The 21106-nt window shown below is 41.8% G+C and overlaps 1 protein-coding gene across 7 annotated transcripts in view; it reads left to right on the top strand.

Annotated features, from left to right (window-relative positions):
- LOC121312830 (single-stranded DNA-binding protein 2) overlaps positions 1-15134 on the top strand; it is a 117128-nt gene extending 101994 nt beyond the window's left edge. For 2 of the 7 annotated variants that reach the window (XM_041244662.1, XM_041244644.1), the window contains 7 exons: positions 4116-4151; positions 4879-4933; positions 6251-6345; positions 7001-7079; positions 7743-7771; positions 10701-10799; positions 13622-15134. In XM_041244662.1, the coding sequence (XP_041100596.1) occupies positions 4116-4151; positions 4879-4933; positions 6251-6345; positions 7001-7079; positions 7743-7771; positions 10701-10799; positions 13622-13651 (423 nt within the window). In that variant the 3' untranslated portion in view covers positions 13652-15134. The remainder of the gene's footprint in view (positions 1-4115; positions 4152-4878; positions 4934-6250; positions 6346-7000; positions 7080-7742; positions 7772-10700; positions 10800-13621) is intronic. The other 5 variants (XM_041244682.1, XM_041244652.1, XM_041244700.1 and 2 more) reach the window with 3 other exon arrangements.
- The last annotated feature ends 5972 nt before the right edge of the window (positions 15135-21106 follow it).

Here is a 21106-nt window from a genome sequence, read left to right as displayed (position 1 = left end):
GAACTAGTCTACTTGGAGAAAAGATCCTCGAGCAGGTTCGGAAGCATTTAAACTAGAAAGGAAGGGGGGAGAAATCAACAAAAAAACAGAAGGGAGACCGCATCAAAACAAGAACAACAACTCAGGTAAGACAACCATTAAATGTGTTTATCTAAATGCTAGAAGTATCAGAAACAAAATTCTAGAACTTGAAGCTACTGCACTAACAAGTAACTATGATGTGATAGGTGTTACAGAAACGTGGTTATCTGAGAGTGATGGGGACGAATATAATATTTGTGGGTATACACTGTATAGGAAAGACAGGCAGGACAGACGAGGAGGAGGGGTAGCGCTATACATAAGAAACAGTCTTGAAGCCCAGGTGTTAAACCTGGACAAAGAAAATAAAACCGAATCAATATGGGTCAGAATAACAGACAAAAATTCAAAAGGCATAATAATAGGAGCATGCTATAGACCGCCAGATTCAGACGGTGAGCACAATAATCTGTTATACAATGACATTAGAAATGTGTGTAGCAAAGGAGAAGCCATACTAATGGGGGATTTCAACTTCCCCCAAATAAAATGGGAAAACCCGGTGGGTAGCGCGAAGGATGAAATAGAAATGGTGGAAATGACAAATGACTGCTTCCTAACACAATTTGTGAAGGCACCGACTAGAGGGGAGGCATGCCTTGATTTAGTCTTTTCAAATAACGAAGATAGAATAACTAAAACAGAGGTCAGAGAACCACTGGCAAACTCAGACCACAACATGGTCTCATTTGAAGTGTTTTTTAAATCCTCAAAAGTAAAGACTAAAGCTAAGGTTTACAATTTTAGAAAAGCAAACTATGAAGGCATGAAACAGAGACTAACAGAAGTAGATTGGAGTAAAATAGAGAAAACACCCACAGAAGAAGGATGGTTGTTCTTCAAAAATGTAGTACTAGAGGCGCAAAACAATTATATCCCTAAAGTAGACAAATCTAAATGTAAAACTAAATTGCCAAAATGGTTTAATAGATCAATTAAAAAAAATATTCAGCGAAAAAAAAGGCACTTTACAGAGCATTAAAAAAGGACCAAAAAGAAAGTACACAGAAAGAGTACACAGAACTGCAAATGCAAGTCAAAAAGGAAGTTAGAAAGGCCAAGAGAGAAATAGAAATGAACATTGCTAAGGGAGCTAAAACCAATTCCAAAATGTTTTTCCAATATTACAACAGCAAGAGAACATTCAAAGAGGAGATTAAATGTTTAAGAGATACAAATGGCAAAATCGTAGAGGAAGAAAAAAAAAATAGCAAATATGTTAAATGATTACTTTTCACAAGTTTTTACAAAGGAAGATACTGACAACATGCCCCACATGTCATCCAGTTCCTATCCAGTTTTAAATAACTTTAGCATAACTGAGGCAGAAGTGTTAAAGGGACTAGGAGCTCTTAAAATAAACAAATCCCCTGGGCCGGATGAGATCCTCCCAGTAGTACTCAAAGAAATGAAAGAAGTAATTTACAAACCGCTAACCAAGATCATGCAGCAGTCTCTTGACACAGGGGTGGTACCGACAGACTGGAAAATTGCAAACGTAATACCGATCCACAAAAAGGGAAACAAAACTGAACCAGGTAACTACAGACCAGTAAGCCTGACTTCTATTATATGCAAACTTATGGAAACTATAATAAGATCCAAAATGGAAAATTACCTATATGGTAACAGAGTACTGGGAGACAGTCAACATGGTTTTAGGAAAGGGAGATCGTGCCTAACTAACTTGCTTGATTTTTTTGAGGATGCAACATCGATAATGGATAATTGCAAAGCATATGACATGGTTTATTTAGATTTCCAGAAAGCTTTTGACAAAGTCCCGCACAAAAGATTAATTCTCAAACTGAACGCAGTTGGGATTCAAGGAAACACATGTACATGGATTAGGGAGTGGTTAACATGTAGAAAACAGAAAGTACTGATTAGAGGAAAAACCTCAGAATGGAGTGTGGTAACCAGCGGTGTACCACAGGGATCAGTATTAGGTCCTCTGCTATTCCTAATCTACATTAATGATTTAGATTCTGGTATAGTAAGCAAACTTGTTAAATTTGCAGACGACACAAAAGTAGGAGGAGTGGCAAACACTGTTGCAGCAGCAAAGGTCATTCAAAATGATCTAGACAAGATTCAGAACTGGGCAGACACATGGCAAATGACATTTAATAGAGAAAAGTGTAAGGTACTGCACGCAGGAAATAAAAATGTACATTATAAATATCATATGGGAGATATTGAAATTGGAGAAGGAATCTATGAAAAAGACCTAGGAGTTTTTGTTGACTCAGAAATGTCTTCATCTAGGCAATGTGGGGAAGCTATAAAAAAGGCTAACAAGATACTCGGATACATTGTGAAAAGTGTTGAATTTAAATCAAAGGGGAAGTAATGTTAAAACTGTACAATGCACTTGTAAGACCTCATCTTGAATATTGTGTGCAGTTCTGGTCACCTCGCTATAAAAAAGATATTGCTGCTCTAGAAAGAGTGCAAAGAAGAGCGACCAGAATTATTCCGGGCTTAAAAGGCATGTCATATGCAGACAGGCTAAAAGAATTGAATCTGTTCAGTCTTGAACAAAGAAGACTACGTGGCGACCTAATTCAAGCATTCAAAATTCTAAAAGGTATTGACAGTGTCGACGCAAGGGACTTTTTCAGCCTGAAAAAAGAAACAAGGACCAGGGGTCACAAATGGAGTTTAGAAAAAGGGGCATTCAGAACAGAAAATAGGAGACACTTTTTTACACAGAGAATTGTGAGGGTCTGGAATCAACTCCCCAGTAATGTTGTTGAAGCTGACACCCTGGGATCCTTCAAGAAGCTGCTTGATGAGATTTTGGGATCAATAAGCTACTAACAACCAAACGAGCAAGATGGGCCGAATGGCCTCCTCTCGTTTGTAAACTTTCTTATGTTCTTATGTTCTTAAAATAGTCCAGAACATTTTTTTTTTAATTTTTTTTATTTAGTTGTCTCCAATTTTTTACCCCAGTTTTCTCCCCAGTTTATTGTGCCCAATTATTATATCTGTATCTGTATCCTCGGCTCACCGCTCGCAACCCCCAATGTTGGATAATATTGAGCTTCCATTAGGTGTCCTGTTACAGACATGATTTCTCTTGTTTCCAGACTAGTATCAGATAGGAGGTGAGCAGCTGTTCCTCTCACACATTGTTTTGTGTGTGTTTTGGTGAGGTTGGCGTTTCCACTGATGGTAGACATTAAATTGCCTAGCATATTTTTTTTGGTTTGTAAGTATACCAAGTAGGTTGTGTGGCAGCATTTTAAAAAGCCAGTATACACGCAGATTGATTTTAAATTTGATTCACAGTTCCAGCGGGCATCTACCTTCTATTTGAGCTGGGAGCTGATTGGCTGACCTGTTCAAAAGCCAGAACAATAGGCTTGTGTTGGAGCCCCGATCTCATTGGGCGTTGCAGTTACTCGGTAACTCCGGATTATTTGAAGAGAAAGGGAAGCCTCAGTGAAGTCTGCCATGCCAGGCTGTGGGGCTGCTGCTCCTCAGAACCTCTGGTTTGGGGTTGAGTGACTGACGCAGCTTGGGAAAATCCCTGGGAATGGTGATGTGTGTTCTCTTCATCCCAGCGGTTCATTACCTTGTCTGCTAAACGGTAGAAACGGGTAAAGCATGGGTTTTTGGGTTTTTTTTGTTTGTTTTTTTCATATACCGGTACAATCTGTAACAGCCCTGTCAACCTGCCTTGGTAAAGCCACACTGGTTTTCAGTGGTGCCTGTTAATACAAGTTTTACCATTAAAATATGTCTTTCTTTATAGATGTTTTGAACATAAAATAGTAGGAAGTAAACATTTAGCTTGGTATATATCTCTCTTTCTGTGTCCTACTTGCCAACTTGTTCAGCGTTTGTCACAGAAACTGTCTTGATGGGAGATGCAGCTTTTAAATATAAAATGTGTCAGGGATACCATTTGCACGATACATTTTTCACTATTGTTATAATTGGTGGTGGTGTTGTTGTTGTTGTTATTAATAATGTTTGGCCAGTCACAGACAGTGGATAATATGCATCCTTTCTTCTGTTTCCAGATACCATACTCTTCAGCGTCTCCTGGGAATTATGTGGTAGGTGATGCCAGTAGTTCTCAGTCTAATGCATCTTTATTGAAGTGGAGAAATAGCTAGCCAGATGTTGCAGAGAGTGTCTTGTGTATTGGCTGAGAAGTGAGCATTTGATTGTTGTTTTTTTTTTTTTTTTTTTACTGTTTTGTTTGCCATTTCCATTGCATATGTTGATGTTCATTTGTAGAACAGTAATCAGTCTGGTCCAAATTTCCTGGAGCGCTGCATTTTACTTCAGCATATGGTGCTGCAGCAAATTGTTATCAGGAACAAATAAGAAGAGACAGATGATTGCTGGGGACAGGCTAGTGCATTAGAAATATTGTAGTTACAAGCCAATAAAATCAGTTTGCAGGAATCAAAGGAATCAAATACAAAGGCTCTAACTCTATTAAGAAAGAAAACCAATAGCAAATATAATAGCAGCTGCAGATTCCATATAAAAGCATATGTTAAAGTGTGGGCGGGGAGGCAGATCTTCATTGCCTCCAGAATTGTGCTACTGTTTCCTGTTACGCTACACTCTCTGCAGCTGGGCTCCGAGGACTGTGTGAAGTAACGCTTCTGTTTTCAGTGTGTAATTCTTCCTTTGCTCTCTCTCTCTCTCTCTCTCTGCATCCCTGCTTCACCCATTGCACATGAGATGTTTGTTATTGTGTTTGGTCCCCATAACGACACTGTGCTGTCGGCTCCTGTACCTCACTGAATCCCTGTCCTGTTTCTCTTGCAGGGCCCGCCGGGTGGAGGAGGTCCTCCAGGGACACCCATCATGCCCAGCCCAGCAGGTACACACTTATTTAGGACTCAGGTTGTTTACAACCTATTTTAAGCATTATCTATTGATGCATTGTGAGAAACAGCACAATTGTCAAAGGTAGCCGGTGCGGCTAGCACCCATCCTTTTTGAAAACTTTTTAGAGGAGCTACCCTTGTGAAATTTTACCATGGTAAATTTGGAGAGTAATAGGATCCAGAGACTGGGAGAAGAACTATGCATCATCATCATCAACAACTGTTGCTGCTGCTGCAGTCATTTCTAGTTGGACCTTGTTTGTTTTACGCCTCATCCAAAGGACAGAGCATGAGGTTAAGTGACTTGCTCAGGGTCACACACAGTGAGTCAGTGGCTGAGCTGGGATTTGAACTGGGAACCTCCTGGTAACAAGCCATTTTCTTTAACCCCTGGACTACCAAACCCCATTGTTATACTATGCATTTACCATGGTTTTTTTGTTTTTTTTTAAGAATGTGTTTTACCATTCCTCTCTGGGCTTAACAGTGCTTGCCTATGCTTTACCATGCTTTTATTATGGTAACCCTTAGTGACAGCTGTTGTATGTCAAGTGTTTTGGTCAGTCAGTCATGTGCTGCTCCTGCTGTGAGTTTGGCTCGGTTGTTGCAGGTACCCTTCGAGACACTTGCTTATGTTTTAGTGCAGGACAGCAGGGTTTGAAATTGAACAGCAGAGAGATTCCTCCTGTTGTATAATATTGGATAGATGTTGAATTACTCCTAACGCTGTCACAGCTCTGGAAGTACAGTAAATCCTTTGGAGAATTCCCCAGCAGTGGAAAAAAGCTGTCCTGATCGATTCCAACAACACTTCCTGCGTGACTCAGCAGTAAATAAACATTTACCTGCAGCTGAACACTGCACCAGAGCCACTCCCGTCAGCTCAATTAGTTGTTTGTGTTTTCTTTGTTTTTTGCCTTAAGGGACAGTCCTCCCGTTTTTTTTGTCCTCCTGTTTATTGCTAGTTTCATACAGTTAATAGTGTTTAATTCCACAATTATATGTTTAGCTTTATGGACTTTCCCTGCTTCACAGTCAAGTGTTGACGATGCAGGCGAAGTCAGAAGAGCTGAAAGATCACAGTGCCATGTGATTTCTCAAGAGCAGTTAAAAAACAAAGAAGCTATAAAGTAGTAGAAACAATTATTTAAAAGAAAGAAAAACAAATTCTGAATTCATGCAACCGTCATGAAAGGTAAGGGAGGAGTAGGAAATGCATTTATAATTTTTACTGGAGCTATTTCCAATAATGAGTTCAAAACCCCATTTGAGTTCTGCAGACCTTCATGAATGTCCTCTTTGTTTTTCAGACTCTACAAACTCTGGTGACAACATGTACACTATAATCAATTCAGTTCCCCCTGGAGCGAACAGGTCCAATGTAAGGAGATACCCGTGTCTTCCTGTGGGTTTACATTCAGGGTTTTTCTATGGATCTTCAAAACTGTTTGCACATTTTCTATAGGCATCAATTCTGATCCAGTATGTACAGGTATACAGGATGTTGTAAAACAAGAATTTGTGATCAAAGCAAACCATGGCCCAACCCTATATTAGGTACAGCCACCATAAAGTGCCTCCTCTTCAAATGTATGCAAAATAGTGAACATTGATATAGCAAGACTGTTACTGTACGCCATTGACACGGCCAGCTATCTGTTCAGAGATACCTGAGCAACAGGTATGAGAGCAATTACATTGATAATTACTGGAAAATGCAGAACGTTTTGAGTACTGGACAGCTGAAATGGCTTACGCACTAATATCTTCTATATAGTATTTGTAATGATTGATGAGTATCCTGTTAGATCCTGATTCTCCTTGGATGTAGAGCTGTTTGCTGTTTTTGAATTCTCTGTGTATATCTCAAGACAGTTAATAAGCTACAATGACTTACCAATATTTAAAAGACTGGCATAGCGAAATCCACAGTAGAAAAAAGAAAGAAAGATACAGGCACTACCTGAAAGAGTGTCCACAGCCCTCTGCCCCACAGCAGGAGCAGTGCGGTGCTGCATGAACCGAAGCCTGAGCTGCTTGTGTGTGTGTTTCCTTCACAGTTCCCAATGGGCCCCGGGTCAGATGGCCCCATGGGTGGAATGGCAGGAATGGAGCCGCATCACATGAATGGGTCGTTAGGTAAGTATCAGGACTGTGGCTTTCCAAGCCCTGCTTTCTTATTTGAAGATAGTTATTTAGGCTGATGCTTTTTTTCCGTGTGGTATAAAACCTAAAGCACTTGTTATATACAAGACACTCTAATCCTGATGAGATTAAGGCATTACATTGGAGCTCTGATCATCATAATCTATACCATACTACAAATCTCTTGTCTTTGTTATTGTTTTTCATACTTTCATCGTATGAGTAATAGGCATTTTAATAACCCAAATAAATACAGCTGTCAGTGTTTCACATACTTAGAAGAGAGTTCTGGAATATAATTTTGGTTTGCATAGTTGTGTTTGGTTATGATAGCGTGGTCCAGCTTAGCAGGGTTTGAATAAACTACAGTCTCCTGTTCATTTAAATGAATTCCTGCTTTTTAAAAGAGAGGAGCCACTTAAGGTTTTTGTTTGCCTTACTAGTGTTTCTAGTAAAGGGAAAGTCTGTTCAAGACTTTCAGTAAATGTGAAACCTAAATAAAAATAAATGAAGTGAAATAGGTACCGTTAGCGATATGTTCAGCCATGCATAGAGTGTTACTGGCAGCTGTGCTAATGTTACAGAGAGTACAGTGGACTGTAGGTTAGTGGAGCTACAGCTGTGAAAACTAATTTCAATTTCTGTTTTCAAATGTAGGCTCAGGAGACATGGACAGTATTTCCAAGGTAGGTGTCAACATGTATTGTTCTAGTTTAAGAGTTTAAAGAAATGAACATTTTCAGAAACCATTAAATACATCTTCAGTGTGAATTAGTTTTTTCAAATTTACAATGAAAAAATGCCTCCTGTCATTATGTTTTTGGGATCTGAAACATTTGTGGCAAATTGCCCGCTCAATATTAACTGTATGGGGCTTTAAGTATTTTTTCCTAGATGTTGTGTTTGCATACGTTTGAATCGGTGTTTCAGAAAACATTGACTTCATTCACGGTTGGTTTATTTATTTATTTATTTATTTATTTACTTACATGTGTTTTTTACACTAAATGAGGGTCCATAGAAGCACGTTTACATTTTTTGGCAGAGTTCAGGTCTTACAATAGTGGGCATTTCGTTCAAACCTGTTGGAGCACTGGAATAGAACTAATTAAACAATGAACTGAGCAATCTTTGAGGATCTCATTGAATTCCAGAACTCTGGACAGTGCATCTGGGGAAAGATGAACAGCACACTGGGTTAGCATGTTAGTATTAAATTAGTCATGCTGTGGTTTAATATAGGTGCTGTTTGGATGAGGAGGTGAATCTGTTTCTGGACTCAGCTGACTTTAATCACTTCATTATGCAAGTTAAAGTGTAGGGGTTTGGAGGGGCAGAGTTTGCAGCAGCAGGATCTTTAAAGATTCACAGCAGGTGGAATGGCAGGGCTTGTACATGAATGATTCATTTGTCTATCACTACAGCATTTGGGTTAATTTGACTGATTTTACTTCTGAAATTATAATTAGTTCTGTCCACCGCCTATGCAAAACAACTAGGGGGGAAAAAAGCCTTGTGAATTAAATCATTTATTTCTGTCACTCTTTATAGCTTAGCCTGTAGATATGCAGAGTTCAGTTTCTGTAGTATATCAGTTTGTACTGTGGAACACTGAATCACAAACATGCACATTACAGAACAACAACTGATGGATATTACCTGCTAGTTCACCTCTAAAAATCGTCTTGCACAGTGCGTGCCTGGCTGCATCAAGGAGCTTGTTTGTCATGTATATACAAAATAGAAAACCTGAGGCAGAACAAATAAGAGGTCTGGCACAAAACAATTATTTGGAATAAAAAAGAACTGTCGAAGTTTGTGGATATTAGTCAGAGTCATTTTTAATTTGTTAACTCCATGAAGTTATAGGGTTTAAAAGCAGCTAGATATTGTACAAGAACTGAGAGACGGTCTTCTTTAACCAGTTCAAGAACGCATTTCTTAAAACGTATTTGAAGCGTCATTGTATAAGTGTGCGTCTGTAAGATTGGTTTTTACATATGAGCAAGACGTTGTCAGTGAGAATATAAGTTCAGTTGTTTGGCCTCAGTCTTACATTGCTTTATTTATTTATTTGTTTGTTGATTTATTTACATGTAGGTTTGAAGTAACTGTTACTGTTTGTTTCTCCCTTCATTTCTTTTTTTAGCCTCACCACAGAAGTGATTTAGTGCTACATAATTTGAAACAACATCATCTGCTGTTTTGTTTTGTTTTTTTAAAGAGACATTTACCTACCGCAGTTCCAGGGCCCTTCCCTTTGAAAACCACTGCATACAGTGCTGGATCTAAAAACTACCGCCAAATAGATCATTCCTATAAGACCAGCATTTAGCCCTTACATATCAGTCTCTTGAGTGTCTTTCTGTCTGTAATAGTATATAAAAAGCCAGGGAAAGTCCTCTTGTAATGACTTAAACTACAGCCATATTTAGATTACTATTCTATTAGATCAATTACATGTTTAAGAAATATGTGTAACGGATATGTATTCATTCATGGTATAGAATGAGTTTCCAGAATGTAGTGAAGGGTATAGAATGAGTTTCCAGAATGTAGTGAAGGGTATAGAATGAGTTTCCAGAATGTAGTGAAGGGTATAGAAGGAGTTTCCAGAATGTAGTGAGGGTATAGAATGAGTTTCCAGAATGTAGTGAAGGGTATAGAATGAGTTTCCAGAATGTAGTGAGGGTATAGAATGAGTTTCCAGAATGTAGTGAAGGGTATAGAAGGAGTTTCCAGAATGTAGTGAGGGTATAGAAGGAGTTTCCTAGTCATGTTGTTGATGCTGAATCGTTGGGATAATTTAATTGACAAAGTTTTGAGATGAATCAGCTACTAGGAAACGGATGAGCATTGATGGGTTGAATGGCCTCCTTTTTTTTTTCTTTTTATTTTGCCGATGGTCAATCATGAAACAAAATGAAAGCTGCTTGTTTGGGCAATTTCTGACAAGTGTGTTAAATTTATAATTTAATAATTATGAACACAGTAGTTTAAGCTATTCCATGATCCATTGGCCAGATAAAGAGACGGAACGAGCTGATTTTGCAGCACTGAGATGAGAACTCCCCTATATCTAGTAGTGAGTGGAACCTGGCTTTGAGGGGACTTGGAGCTGAATCATACCTAGTGCCGTTCATACAACCCTATGAGCTGAGTGCTGTGCAGAACGCATGCAAAAAGATGTGGGAAGATCACTGGGAGAATGTGGGTTACGTCGATATGATACAGTCTTATCTAGACAGTAAATCTGCATATCCCCAATGAACATTTTGTGAATGTCAAGAAGAAAGAAAATGCACAGTAAGGAAAAAATAGATGATTATACAGGTATAATACAACCCAGAGAGAGGCCCCCTTGCCTCCCGGCTGGAGGCTGGAGCATTTTCAGACTGGTCCGGGTCTGCTCGCTGTTTTAAAGGGCCCCCTCTGGTGGACGTGCTGTACTGCATGATTTCACATGCGGGGGCATGGTGACCTCAAGCTTGCAGAACAGTCCAGCTCCAGTGTTTTAACTGGCTTGACATCTCTTTCCAGTCTGTTGCAGTTGCTACACATCTCTTGTGTTTGCTGCACGTCTCTCTTACGCTGTGCTGTGTTTGTTTTGGACAGAACTCTCCCAGCAACATGAGTATGAGTAATCAGCCTGGCACTCCGCGGGACGACGGGGAGATGGGTGGAAACTTCCTCAACCCTTTTCAGAGCGAAAGTGTAGGTGGCCATTTTGTTCTTCTACTATATATATATATATTTTAGATCAGCCCAATTTTATTAAGGAAAAGCGAAAGTAAATAAGAGCCGTTTCCTGTTTAAAATTGACCACAGTCCTGTGTCTGCATCCTGCAACAGGTACAATCTGAACTGTCTTTATCTGTGTACAGTACATGTGTGCACACAGTATTGGAGGGGTGGGGTTTACGTAGGTGGGACAGTATGCTCTATTGAGGAATATGGTAGAGAATGGAATGTTCTCACAGGTGGGTGTTGTCAGCACCACTTGCTTATCAGATTGACCACGATACACTTAACCCTATGCGGTCCATTTATTCAGCGCCTGTCAGCCGCGTCGGGTCCAATTTATTTTCACACAAGCTGTTTATTTTACACGAGCTGTTTAAAAGTAATTTTATTCAAAATAAAACAGGTTTAAAAGGCCCTGCTTATCAATAGGACACACAGTACTGTATCTCCAGCCCTACCCCACTCCTTGTTCCCTGTATTTATCACATATCCCTTCAGAGTAGTGCATACTGATAAATCATCTCCTGATCACACATTTTATCACCAAACTCCTTAATAATGCTATTTAAGCCATTATTTTATTACTGTAACATCTCAAAAAGCTTGGCACATATCCGCGATTTTCTTTAAGCGCTGGATGTGGAAGCAGCTCTCTTGTTTCTTTGTCCGTGTTGTGTCTGTGGTGAAGGGACTATGTGTATTGCTCAGATCCGCCTCTGCTTTTGTTTTCGGCTTCTATTGACCTTTCTCGGCCATTGAAAGCTTTTTTCGGGAGAAAAAACGACTAGAGACCGGTGCTTGACGTCTGGTTTAAAAATTGTAATGTCGGACCTGGTCCGACATAAGACCGCAAAGGGTTGAAGAGGAAAAAGCCTTTAACTCACTGTCACTTGAACCTCACATTGGCCTATCAGCTCAGGTAGAGGTCCATGTGGGAGCGCAACACAAGGCTTCAAGCACATTGCTCGCCACAGACAACCTGTCAAAAGCCAGACCCATTTGTAACCTTGGTTATGGAACAGTGGTTACCCCCTCATCACTAATCAGTCTCTCTGTTTAAACCCTGGGGTATGTATGCTTTGCTGTTCTGCCACCTTTGCAATCGGTGCACCCCCTCTGTTTCTCGCTTGATTCACCATCATCTGGACTGATGAGGCCAGGTTTCAGCTATTGATTTAGCTATTGTAACAGACAGGGATGTGGGATGCATGTGAGATGAGCTTGACAGTCCAGGGGTTGAGGTGTTGTCTAGGGGAGTGTGCAGTCACCCCAAGGGATCTGTTCCTTTTGTAGAGTGGTTAAGACACGCACGAGGAAAGCACAAGGTTGCCAGTCTGCGCCTCGGGTGAATATAATCCAGTCGGCTCAATGCAGAACTTAACTGCTGTTGATTGGAACTCAATTGGAATGTGAGTGAGACAGCTTGTCTTGTTTTGAAATCAACACATTTGAATGGATTTATTGGATACCTGCTGATTTTTTAAATACTTCTCAAAGAAAATGATGAGTAGTTTGCACACCCCTACCTCTTAGACTAGCAATCTAGCACTTTATTTGTTAGTTTGTAAAGCGTAGTGGGATGCTGTACGATGTGGTACAGTATGGCAAGTCTGTCCTGTGTCCAGGCCTGCTGGGGTGGAGGTTGTTTTCAGGATACTCCAGTCAAGTCTCCAGCAGTACCAGCGTTATTGCCACCTCATCTACAAATACATAATAATTAACCTTAGAATAAACAGGGAACTGTGTAAGGTGCTTTTAACGTATAACATGTCAAACATAGACATCTGTTCCATTTTGCTCAACCCAATTGCAGAGATAGTAATTAGAATTAGACAATGAAAATAACTGTAACTGATCACTCTCACTAGGCACAATGTACTAATCTAGCAACCAGCAGCAAAACACAGCAAAGCTACAGTCTGTGTGTACAAATCTTAACATGCTGATGAAAATATTCTTTCGGTGATTCTGTGTTCTATTAGTAATTCTGAAAGCAATATGTTAGTTTTATGAATTTGCTTAATATATCTATTTGTTTTGTCTGTATTATTATCTATGGTAAATCGTCCTTTATTACTGTTTCAGCTCATGGGATATTTGGCTTCTTTTATTTGAAAGTCATCAGCATATTTTATCTTTTCGCGCTCTCTGTGAGCAAGGTGACATTTCTGTGAGGCGAGTATAAAAGGACCCCTGTGGGGTGCATTTGAGGTGTGCGCTGGTAATTTCTGTCCACCTTAAACCGTGATTGTATCTCTTCCATAGCTAATATTTACCGAAACCACTGTTTCAAGGTGACCAAATTACTGGTGTACAGCTTTAAACCGGCCTCGTGCAAACTTGCACCTTGCTCCGGCTTGCTTACAGGTAGCCAAAGGCAGAAGGTTTATTAATGGTGGCTTTATTAATCAAGCCAGAAACCACACCCTGAGAGCCCAGTTGCAGAAGTATAATCACGGCAGAATGTTAATAGTTTCTAAGTGGTACTGGAAGTGAATTTACCAGATAGAGCCTTAAAGACAGGTTCTGATTGACACCTGAGCAACAGGTCTGTTAGCTGAGCAAGGCATTGTAGAAAAGTATAAACTCTCCCGTGGTCTCTGAATTGACCATTTTGTGTCAGCCTGGGGCCTCATTTTCTAATGGTCTCTTATGAGCAGTGCTTGTGTGCGGTGCATAATTGAAGTGTAGTTTTCTTTTGAATACGTTTCGTAGCATGTTTCTGTGTATGTGGTAGCAGACTGGAAGCAGGACAGTGTTCTGTACTAACAGGGCACTCTTCTTTCTTGCAGTACTCTCCCAGCATGACAATGAGCGTGTGATCAGATTCTTCTCCCCACCTCCACCCAGCGTACAGAGAGTGGGCTTCATCTTCAAGGAGGAGCTGCAAGAGAACATTTATTTATCCAGTGTACAGTGAGGAGCTGCGGCTGAACCCACTGCTTCCTGTCTTATCATTTCTGTGAAGAAAGTGGGTCCAAACTACTTTTTGTTTTGTTTTTATTTTTTCTTTTACAGCACTTCTCAGACTGAACTGCATTTTAGGAATTGCCCTGAACTGAACTGCAAAATGATTATTTGTATATATTCTCACACTGAAATGATATATGGATTGAGAGTAACTGAAACCTCTTTAAACTAGAAAAAATAAAGGATTTTTTTTTTATTATTATTCAATTTTTTTTTTAACGTTTACATGTTTTGGATTTTTTTTTTATTTTTCCTGGAAATCCATGTTGTGTTGTGTATACCACTGTTAAATAAGTTATTTTATTGAATTCAGATAGGTAAGGTTTAGGGAATGCAGTATATGGGTATACTAACGATGGAAGGAATGAAAAAGATGATTGATTGATTTATCCTGTGAATGAACAGTTTGTTCTGTGCCAAGAAACAGAAGAAAGCCTTTCCTTATTACTTAGCAAGTAACAGCTCCCAGACACAGCAACAGTAGTATAGGGTCCAGATGTAATGGCAGTGATATATTTGTATTATTATTATTTATCAGTTTTACCCAATTTAATGTCATCTCACTAGTGTCTAGCACTTACCAATCAAGAGGACTGAAGATCAACAGGCGTCCTCCATCCTGTCCATCACCCTGTGAACCAAAGCCATGCATGTTACCAAGCTAGTGAACCCTGACATCAAGGGCCTTGTCTGGATTTGTCAAGCCCCTGACCAGTTGAGGTCCAGCCATTTTTTCTGCCCAATCCACAGGAGTGCAAAGATCAATGCAGCACTCCGTGTGGACGCCAGTAACGCCGGCAACTCGGCACAACCAGAATTCAAACCAGCAAGCGCCTGATTGCATGACTGGTGATATTTTAAAGATCTTAAACTATATACATTTCAAAAAGTGTTCACAGGTAGCATATACACATGTGGATTGGTTCCACACTGGAAAACACCAGTCCTATTGAAGTGCTTTAAGGAAGATACTGAAGATGTTGAAATTTTGCCTAAGATTGAGTGTTCCATTTTGTTGTAGGTAGTTGACTATTTTTGTCCCTGCTTTTATAGTCAGATATATTAGAAATGACTTTGGGAGAGAAGCTAAGATGTGAACTGGGGGCTTTGATGAGAGGCGATACTCAAACAAAATATGATTCTGTACTTTGCATTCATTTAAAACCAAGAGAGCACTATAGATCCAGATAATATATATTTCCTTTAAAATAGGACAACCTTGCAGTTCACTTAGACCAGAGTTTCTCAGACTCGGTCCTGGGGGCCCCCCTGTGTCTGCTGGTTTTCATTCCAGTTGAAATCTCAATTTCTGAACTATACCCTTAATTGAACTGATAATTTGCTTAATTAGACCTTTTTACTTGTTTTCAGCTCTTAAACAGTTACAGTAGCTGTACCATTTTATAAGTAACTTGAACTCTGTTGAAAACAATTTAAAAGGTCTAAATAACCAAATTATTAGTTCAATTAAAGGCATAGTTCAGCGATTGATAGTTCAGTTGGAATGAATACCAGAAGACACACAGGGGAGAAGCCCAGACTTACAACATACCCCCTTGATTTAAACATCTACTGTTCCTTCCAATATGAATTCCCTTTTAGAGATTTTATTGGTGCACATTTTGGTAACAATTTGTTTAAAAATATATTAAACTTTTGTGATTCATTAAAAAAAAAAAGATGATGCACCCTAAACTATAACTTGTTTGCCAGTCTTGTAGTGAACGATACATGTAAAGCTATCAGTGCACTGAAACTGCAAAGCATGTCCTGTACATATCCTTTATGTCAGCATTACACCTTTTGATATTTGAATTATCTGGGGGTATCTTTCATTTTAAATGATGTTTAGTTCACCTTTTATTGCATGTTTTATGTATTTAGGTCAGTATTAATAATTAGTCACAATGTATATCTTTTTTTAACCTAGAAAATCACTTTTTTTTATGCAAAGGCTTTCTTCAGTTTCTTTTTTCAAACCACTGCCCATTATTACCAAAAAAGCTGAAGAGTCTTGTGAATTTTCTTATCTTCTCTTATCCTCTTTTGCAGTGATTTGGTCATTTTATAGCTTGAAAATCCAACTCTCGTGTTTTTTTGTGAATTATTTAAGAAGTAGGTTAAAGACTTGTTTTTTTTTTGTTTGTTCTTTTTAATAGCATCTAGCAGTTATTTTTTTAACCTGTGAGTTGCAGATATAAGGGAGCCTCTTCTGTAAATGGAAAAGCTTTTTTTTTTGTTTTCGGTTTGTTTTTTCATTTGTGACGTGCTTATTTTTTACCTTGTGTTCTGTTTCTGTAAATACACTGAAAAGTATAATATGGGTTTTGGATATACTGATATAAAGTTTCTCCCCCCTGTTAACATGACTGTGTCCTCTGATTTGTTTGAATACAGATGAGTCAGTTTGAATCAAACAACCCACACAGCATGATGGGACAAAGTATTGTTTTGCTGTATCTAAAATCCAATACACAATAACAGAAAACAAATCCCAGCCATTAAGAGCAAACTTTGCATAATATTGCATGTCAGTTGCTATTATTGGGGTTGTATTCTCATGAAAACATGTTGTTACCAGGTGTAATTACATGATAATACCATGACACTGGCCATTTCGGTGTAATTACATGCATATAACATTGTAATAACATGATAGTAATTGAGTAACTAGCCTTCGCTTCTGCACTTTTGTGGGAACTGCTAGAGGACTGTCTGGAATTACATGGAGAGGGCCTGTACCAAAGTGTTAGAGTGTAAATTACCAGGTTACAGCACATTAGACCCACTCACAAACTTGCAATCCAATTGCTTTTTAAATAGAGGTCTATATTGGTTCTGTCTGACTTTTTCCCCAAGTTCCAGTTATTGCGCTGACACCGTCGATATTACTGGGTGGCAGAAGACACGGTGATGACTAAATGGACACTGTGGCCAAATCAAACCTTGCTCACTGCAAGCCATGGATCTGTATTTAAAACCTGCTAACTGATTCCAGTAACCAAGATGAAACAGATTCACATGGAGGGGGTGTACTGTTGTTCATGTGTGTGTGCCGCTGACTGAACCAATGATGATGTGTTGTATTTCTATACTGGCACAGTGGAAATGCAGTAAAAAAAGATGTGTGTTCCCATAATGGACACATGCTACTAGGATTAATAGTAACAGAGGCTTTTGTTTTACCTTCCATGAAAAGGCTAAACCATTATGCAATATGAAATAATTTTCCCTGTATTTAATGCATTTTGAGACCATGGGTTGAATAAATCAGTTCAAGATCTTCAGCAAAACAGGCAGGTTGTTATCCTGAATGGCAGTGGAGGTGGCAGGTTGGTGGATTGCTTGGGAGGTAATGAAAGCACAGGGGATTGCTGGTGGATTGCATGGGAGCTTGGGAGCTAGTGAAAGCACAGGGGATTGCTGGTGGATTGCTTGGGAGCTAGTGAAAGCACAGGGGATTGCTGGTGGAGTGCTTGGGAGCTAGTGAAAGCACAGGGGATTGCTGGTGGAGTGCTTGGGAGCTAGTGAAAGCACAGGGGATTGCTGGTGGAGTGCTTGGGAGCTAGTGAAAGTACAGGGGATTGCTGGTGGAGTGCTTGGGAGCTAGTGAAAGCACAGGGGATTGATGGTGGATTGCTTGGGAGCTAGTGAAAGCACAGGGATTGCTTGGGAGCTAGTGAAAGCATGGGATTGCTGGTGGATTGCTTGGGAGCTAGTGAAAGCACAGGGGATTGCTGGTGGATTGCTTGGGAGCTAGTGAAAGCATAGGATTGCTGGTGGATTGCTTGGGAGCTAGTGAAAGCACAGGGGATTGCTGGTGGATTTGCTTGGGAGCTAGTGAAAGCACAGGGGATTGCTGGTGGATTGCTTGGGAGCTAGTGAAAGCACAGGGGATTGCTGGTGGATTGCTTGGGAGCTAGTGAAAGCACAGGGGATTGCTGGTGGATTGCTTGGGAGCTAGTGAAAGCACAGGGGATTGCTGGTGGATTGCTTGGGAGCTAGTGAAAGCACAGGGGATTGCTGGTGGATTGCTTGGGAGCTAGTGAAAGCACAGGGGATTGCTGGTGGATTGCTTGGGAGCTAGTGAAAGCACAGGGGATTGCTGGTGGATTGCTTGGGAGCTAGTGAAAGCACAGGGGATTGCTGGTGGATTGCTTGGGAGCTAGTGAAAGCACAGGGGATTGCTGGTGGATTGCTTGGGAGCTAGTGAAAGCATGGGATTGCTGGTGGATTGCTTGGGAGCTAGTGAAAGCACAGGGGATTGCTGGTGGGTTGCTTGGGAGCTAGTGAAAGCACAGGGGATTGCTGGTGGATTGCTTGGGAGCTAGTGAAAGCGTAGGGGATTGCTGGTGGATTGCTTGGGAGCTAGTGAAAGCACAGGGGATTGCTGGTGGATTGCTTGGGAGCTAGTGAAAGCACAGGGGATTGCTGGTGGATTGCTTGGGAGCTAGTGAAAGCATGGGATTGCTGGTGGATTGCTTGGGAGCTAGTGAAAGCACAGGGGATTGCTGGTGGATTGCATGGGAGCTTGGGAGCTAGTGAAAGCACAGGGGATTGCTGGTGGATTGCTTGGGAGCTAGTGAAAGCACAGGGGATTGATGGTGGATTGCTTGGGAGCTAGTGAAAGCATTGGATTGCTTGGGAGCTAGTGAAAGCACAGGGGATTGCTGGTGGATTTGGGAGCTTGGGAGCTAGTGAAAGCACAGGGGATTGCTGGTGGATTGCTTGGGAGCTAGTGAAAGCACAGGGGATTGATGGTGGATTGCTTGGGAGCTAGTGAAAGCACAGGGATAGCTTGGGAGCTAGTGAAAGCATGGGATTGCTGGTGGATTGCTTGGGAGCTAGTGAAAGCACAGGGGATTGCTGGTGGATTGCATGGGAGCTTGGGAGCTAGTGAAAGCATAGGGGATTGCTGGTGGATTGCTTGGGAGCTAGTGAAAGCACAGGGGATTGCTGGTGGATTGCTTGGGAGCTAGTGAAAGCACAGGGGATTGCTGGTGGATTGCTTGGGAGCTAGTGAAAGCACAGGGGATTGCTGGTGGATTGCTTGGGAGCTAGTGAAAGCACAGGGGATTGCTGGTGGATTGCTTGGGAGCTAGTGAAAGCACAGGGGATTGCTGGTGGATTGCTTGGGAGCTAGTGAAAGCATAGGGGATTGCTGGTGGATTGCTTGGGAGCTAGTGAAAGCACAGGGGATTGCTGGTGGATTGCTTGGGAGCTAGTGAAAGCACAGGGGATTGCTGGTGGATTGCTTGGGAGCTAGTAAAAGCATGGGATTGCTGGTGGATTGCTTGGGAGCTAGTGAAAGCACAGGGGATTGCTGGTGGATTGCTTGGGAGCTAGTGAAAGCACAGGGGATTGCTGGTGGATTGCTTGGGAGCTAGTGAAAGCACAGGGGATTGCTGGTGGATTGCTTGGGAGCTAGTGAAAGCACAGGGGATTGCTGGTGGATTGCTTGGGAGCTAGTGAAAGCACAGGGGATTGCTGGTGGATTGCTTGGGAGCTAGTGAAAGCACAGGGGATTGCTGGTGGATTGCTTGGGAGCTAGTGAAAGCACAGGGGATTGCTGGTGGATTGCTTGGGAGCTAGTGAAAGCACAGGGGATTGCTGGTGGATTGCTTGGGAGCTAGTGAAAGCACAGGGGATTGCTGGTGGATTGCTTGGGAGCTAGTGAAAGCACAGGGGATTGCTGGTGGATTGCTTGGGAGCTAGTGAAAGCACAGGGGATTGCTGGTGGATTGCTTGGGAGCTAGTGAAAGCACAGGGGATTGCTGGTGGATTGCTTGGGAGCTAGTGAAAGCACAGGGGATTGCTGGTGGATTGCTTGGGAGCTAGTGAAAGCACAGGGGATTGCTGGTGGATTGCTTGGGAGCTAGTGAAAGCACAGGGGATTGCTGGTGGATTGCTTGGGAGCTAGTGAAAGCACAGGGGATTGCTGGTGGATTGCTTGGGAGCTAGTGAAAGCATGGGATTGCTGGTGGATTGCTTGGGAGCTAGTGAAAGCACAGGGGATTGCTGGTGGATTGCTTGGGAGCTAGTGAAAGCACAGGGGATTGCTGGTGGATTGCTTGGGAGCTAGTGAAAGCACAGGGGATTGCTGGTGGATTGCTTGGGAGCTAGTGAAAGCACAGGGGATTGCTGGTGGATTGCTTGGGAGCTAGTGAAAGCACAGGGGATTGATGGTGGATTGCTTGGGAGCTAGTGAAAGCACAGGGGATTGCTGGTGGATTGCATGGGAGCTTGGGAGCTAGTGAAAGCACAGGGGATTGCTGGTGGATTTGGGAGCTTGGGAGCTAGTGAAAGCACAGGGGATTGCTGGTGGATTGCATGGGAGCTTGGGAGCTAGTGAAAGCACAGGGGATTGCTGGTGGATTGCTTGGGAGCTAGTGAAAGCACAGGGGATTGCTGGTGGATTGCTTGGGAGCTAGTGAAAGCACAGGGGATTGCTGGTGGAGTGCTTGGGAGCTAGTGAAAGCACAGGGGATTGCTGGTGGATTGCTTGGGAGCTAGTGAAAGCACAGGGGATTGCTGGTGGATTGCTTGGGAGCTAGTGAAAGCACAGGGGATTGCTGGTGGATTGCTTGGGAGCTAGTGAAAGCACAGGGGATTGCTGGTGGATTGCTTGGGAGCTAGTGAAAGCATAGGGGATTGCTGGTGGATTGCTTGGGAGCTAGTGAAAGCACAGGGGATTGCTGGTGGATTGCTTGGGAGCTAGTGAAAGCACAGGGGATTGCTGGTGGATTGCTTGGGAGCTAGTGAAAGCACAGGGGATTGCTGGTGGATTGCTTGGGAGCTAGTGAAAGCACAGGGGATTGCTGGTGGATTGCTTGGGAGCTAGTGAAAGCACAGGGGATTGCTGGTGGATTGCTTGGGAGCTAGTGAAAGCACAGGGGATTGCTGGTGGATTGCTTGGGAGCTAGTGAAAGCACAGGGGATTGCTGGTGGATTGCTTGGGAGCTAGTGAAAGCATGGGATTGCTGGTGGATTGCTTGGGAGCTAGTGAAAGCACAGGGGATTGCTGGTGGATTGCTTGGGAGCTAGTGAAAGCACAGGGGATTGCTGGTGGATTGCTTGGGAGCTAGTGAAAGCACAGGGGATTGCTGGTGGATTGCTTGGGAGCTAGTGAAAGCGCAGGGGATTGCTGGTGGATTGCTTGGGAGCTAGTGAAAGCACAGGGATTGCTTGGGAGCTAGTGAAAGCATGGGATTGCTGGTGGATTGCTTGGGAGCTAGTGAAAGCGTAGGGGATTGCTGGTGGATTGCTTGGGAGCTAGTGAAAGCACAGGGATTGCTTGGGAGCTAGTG

This window comes from Polyodon spathula, chromosome 1 (genome assembly GCF_017654505.1).
Source record: "Polyodon spathula isolate WHYD16114869_AA chromosome 1, ASM1765450v1, whole genome shotgun sequence".
NCBI lineage: Eukaryota > Metazoa > Chordata > Actinopteri > Acipenseriformes > Polyodontidae > Polyodon > Polyodon spathula.
Note: the sequence above shows the minus strand (reverse complement) of the source record. Positions and strands in the feature narration are given on the sequence as shown.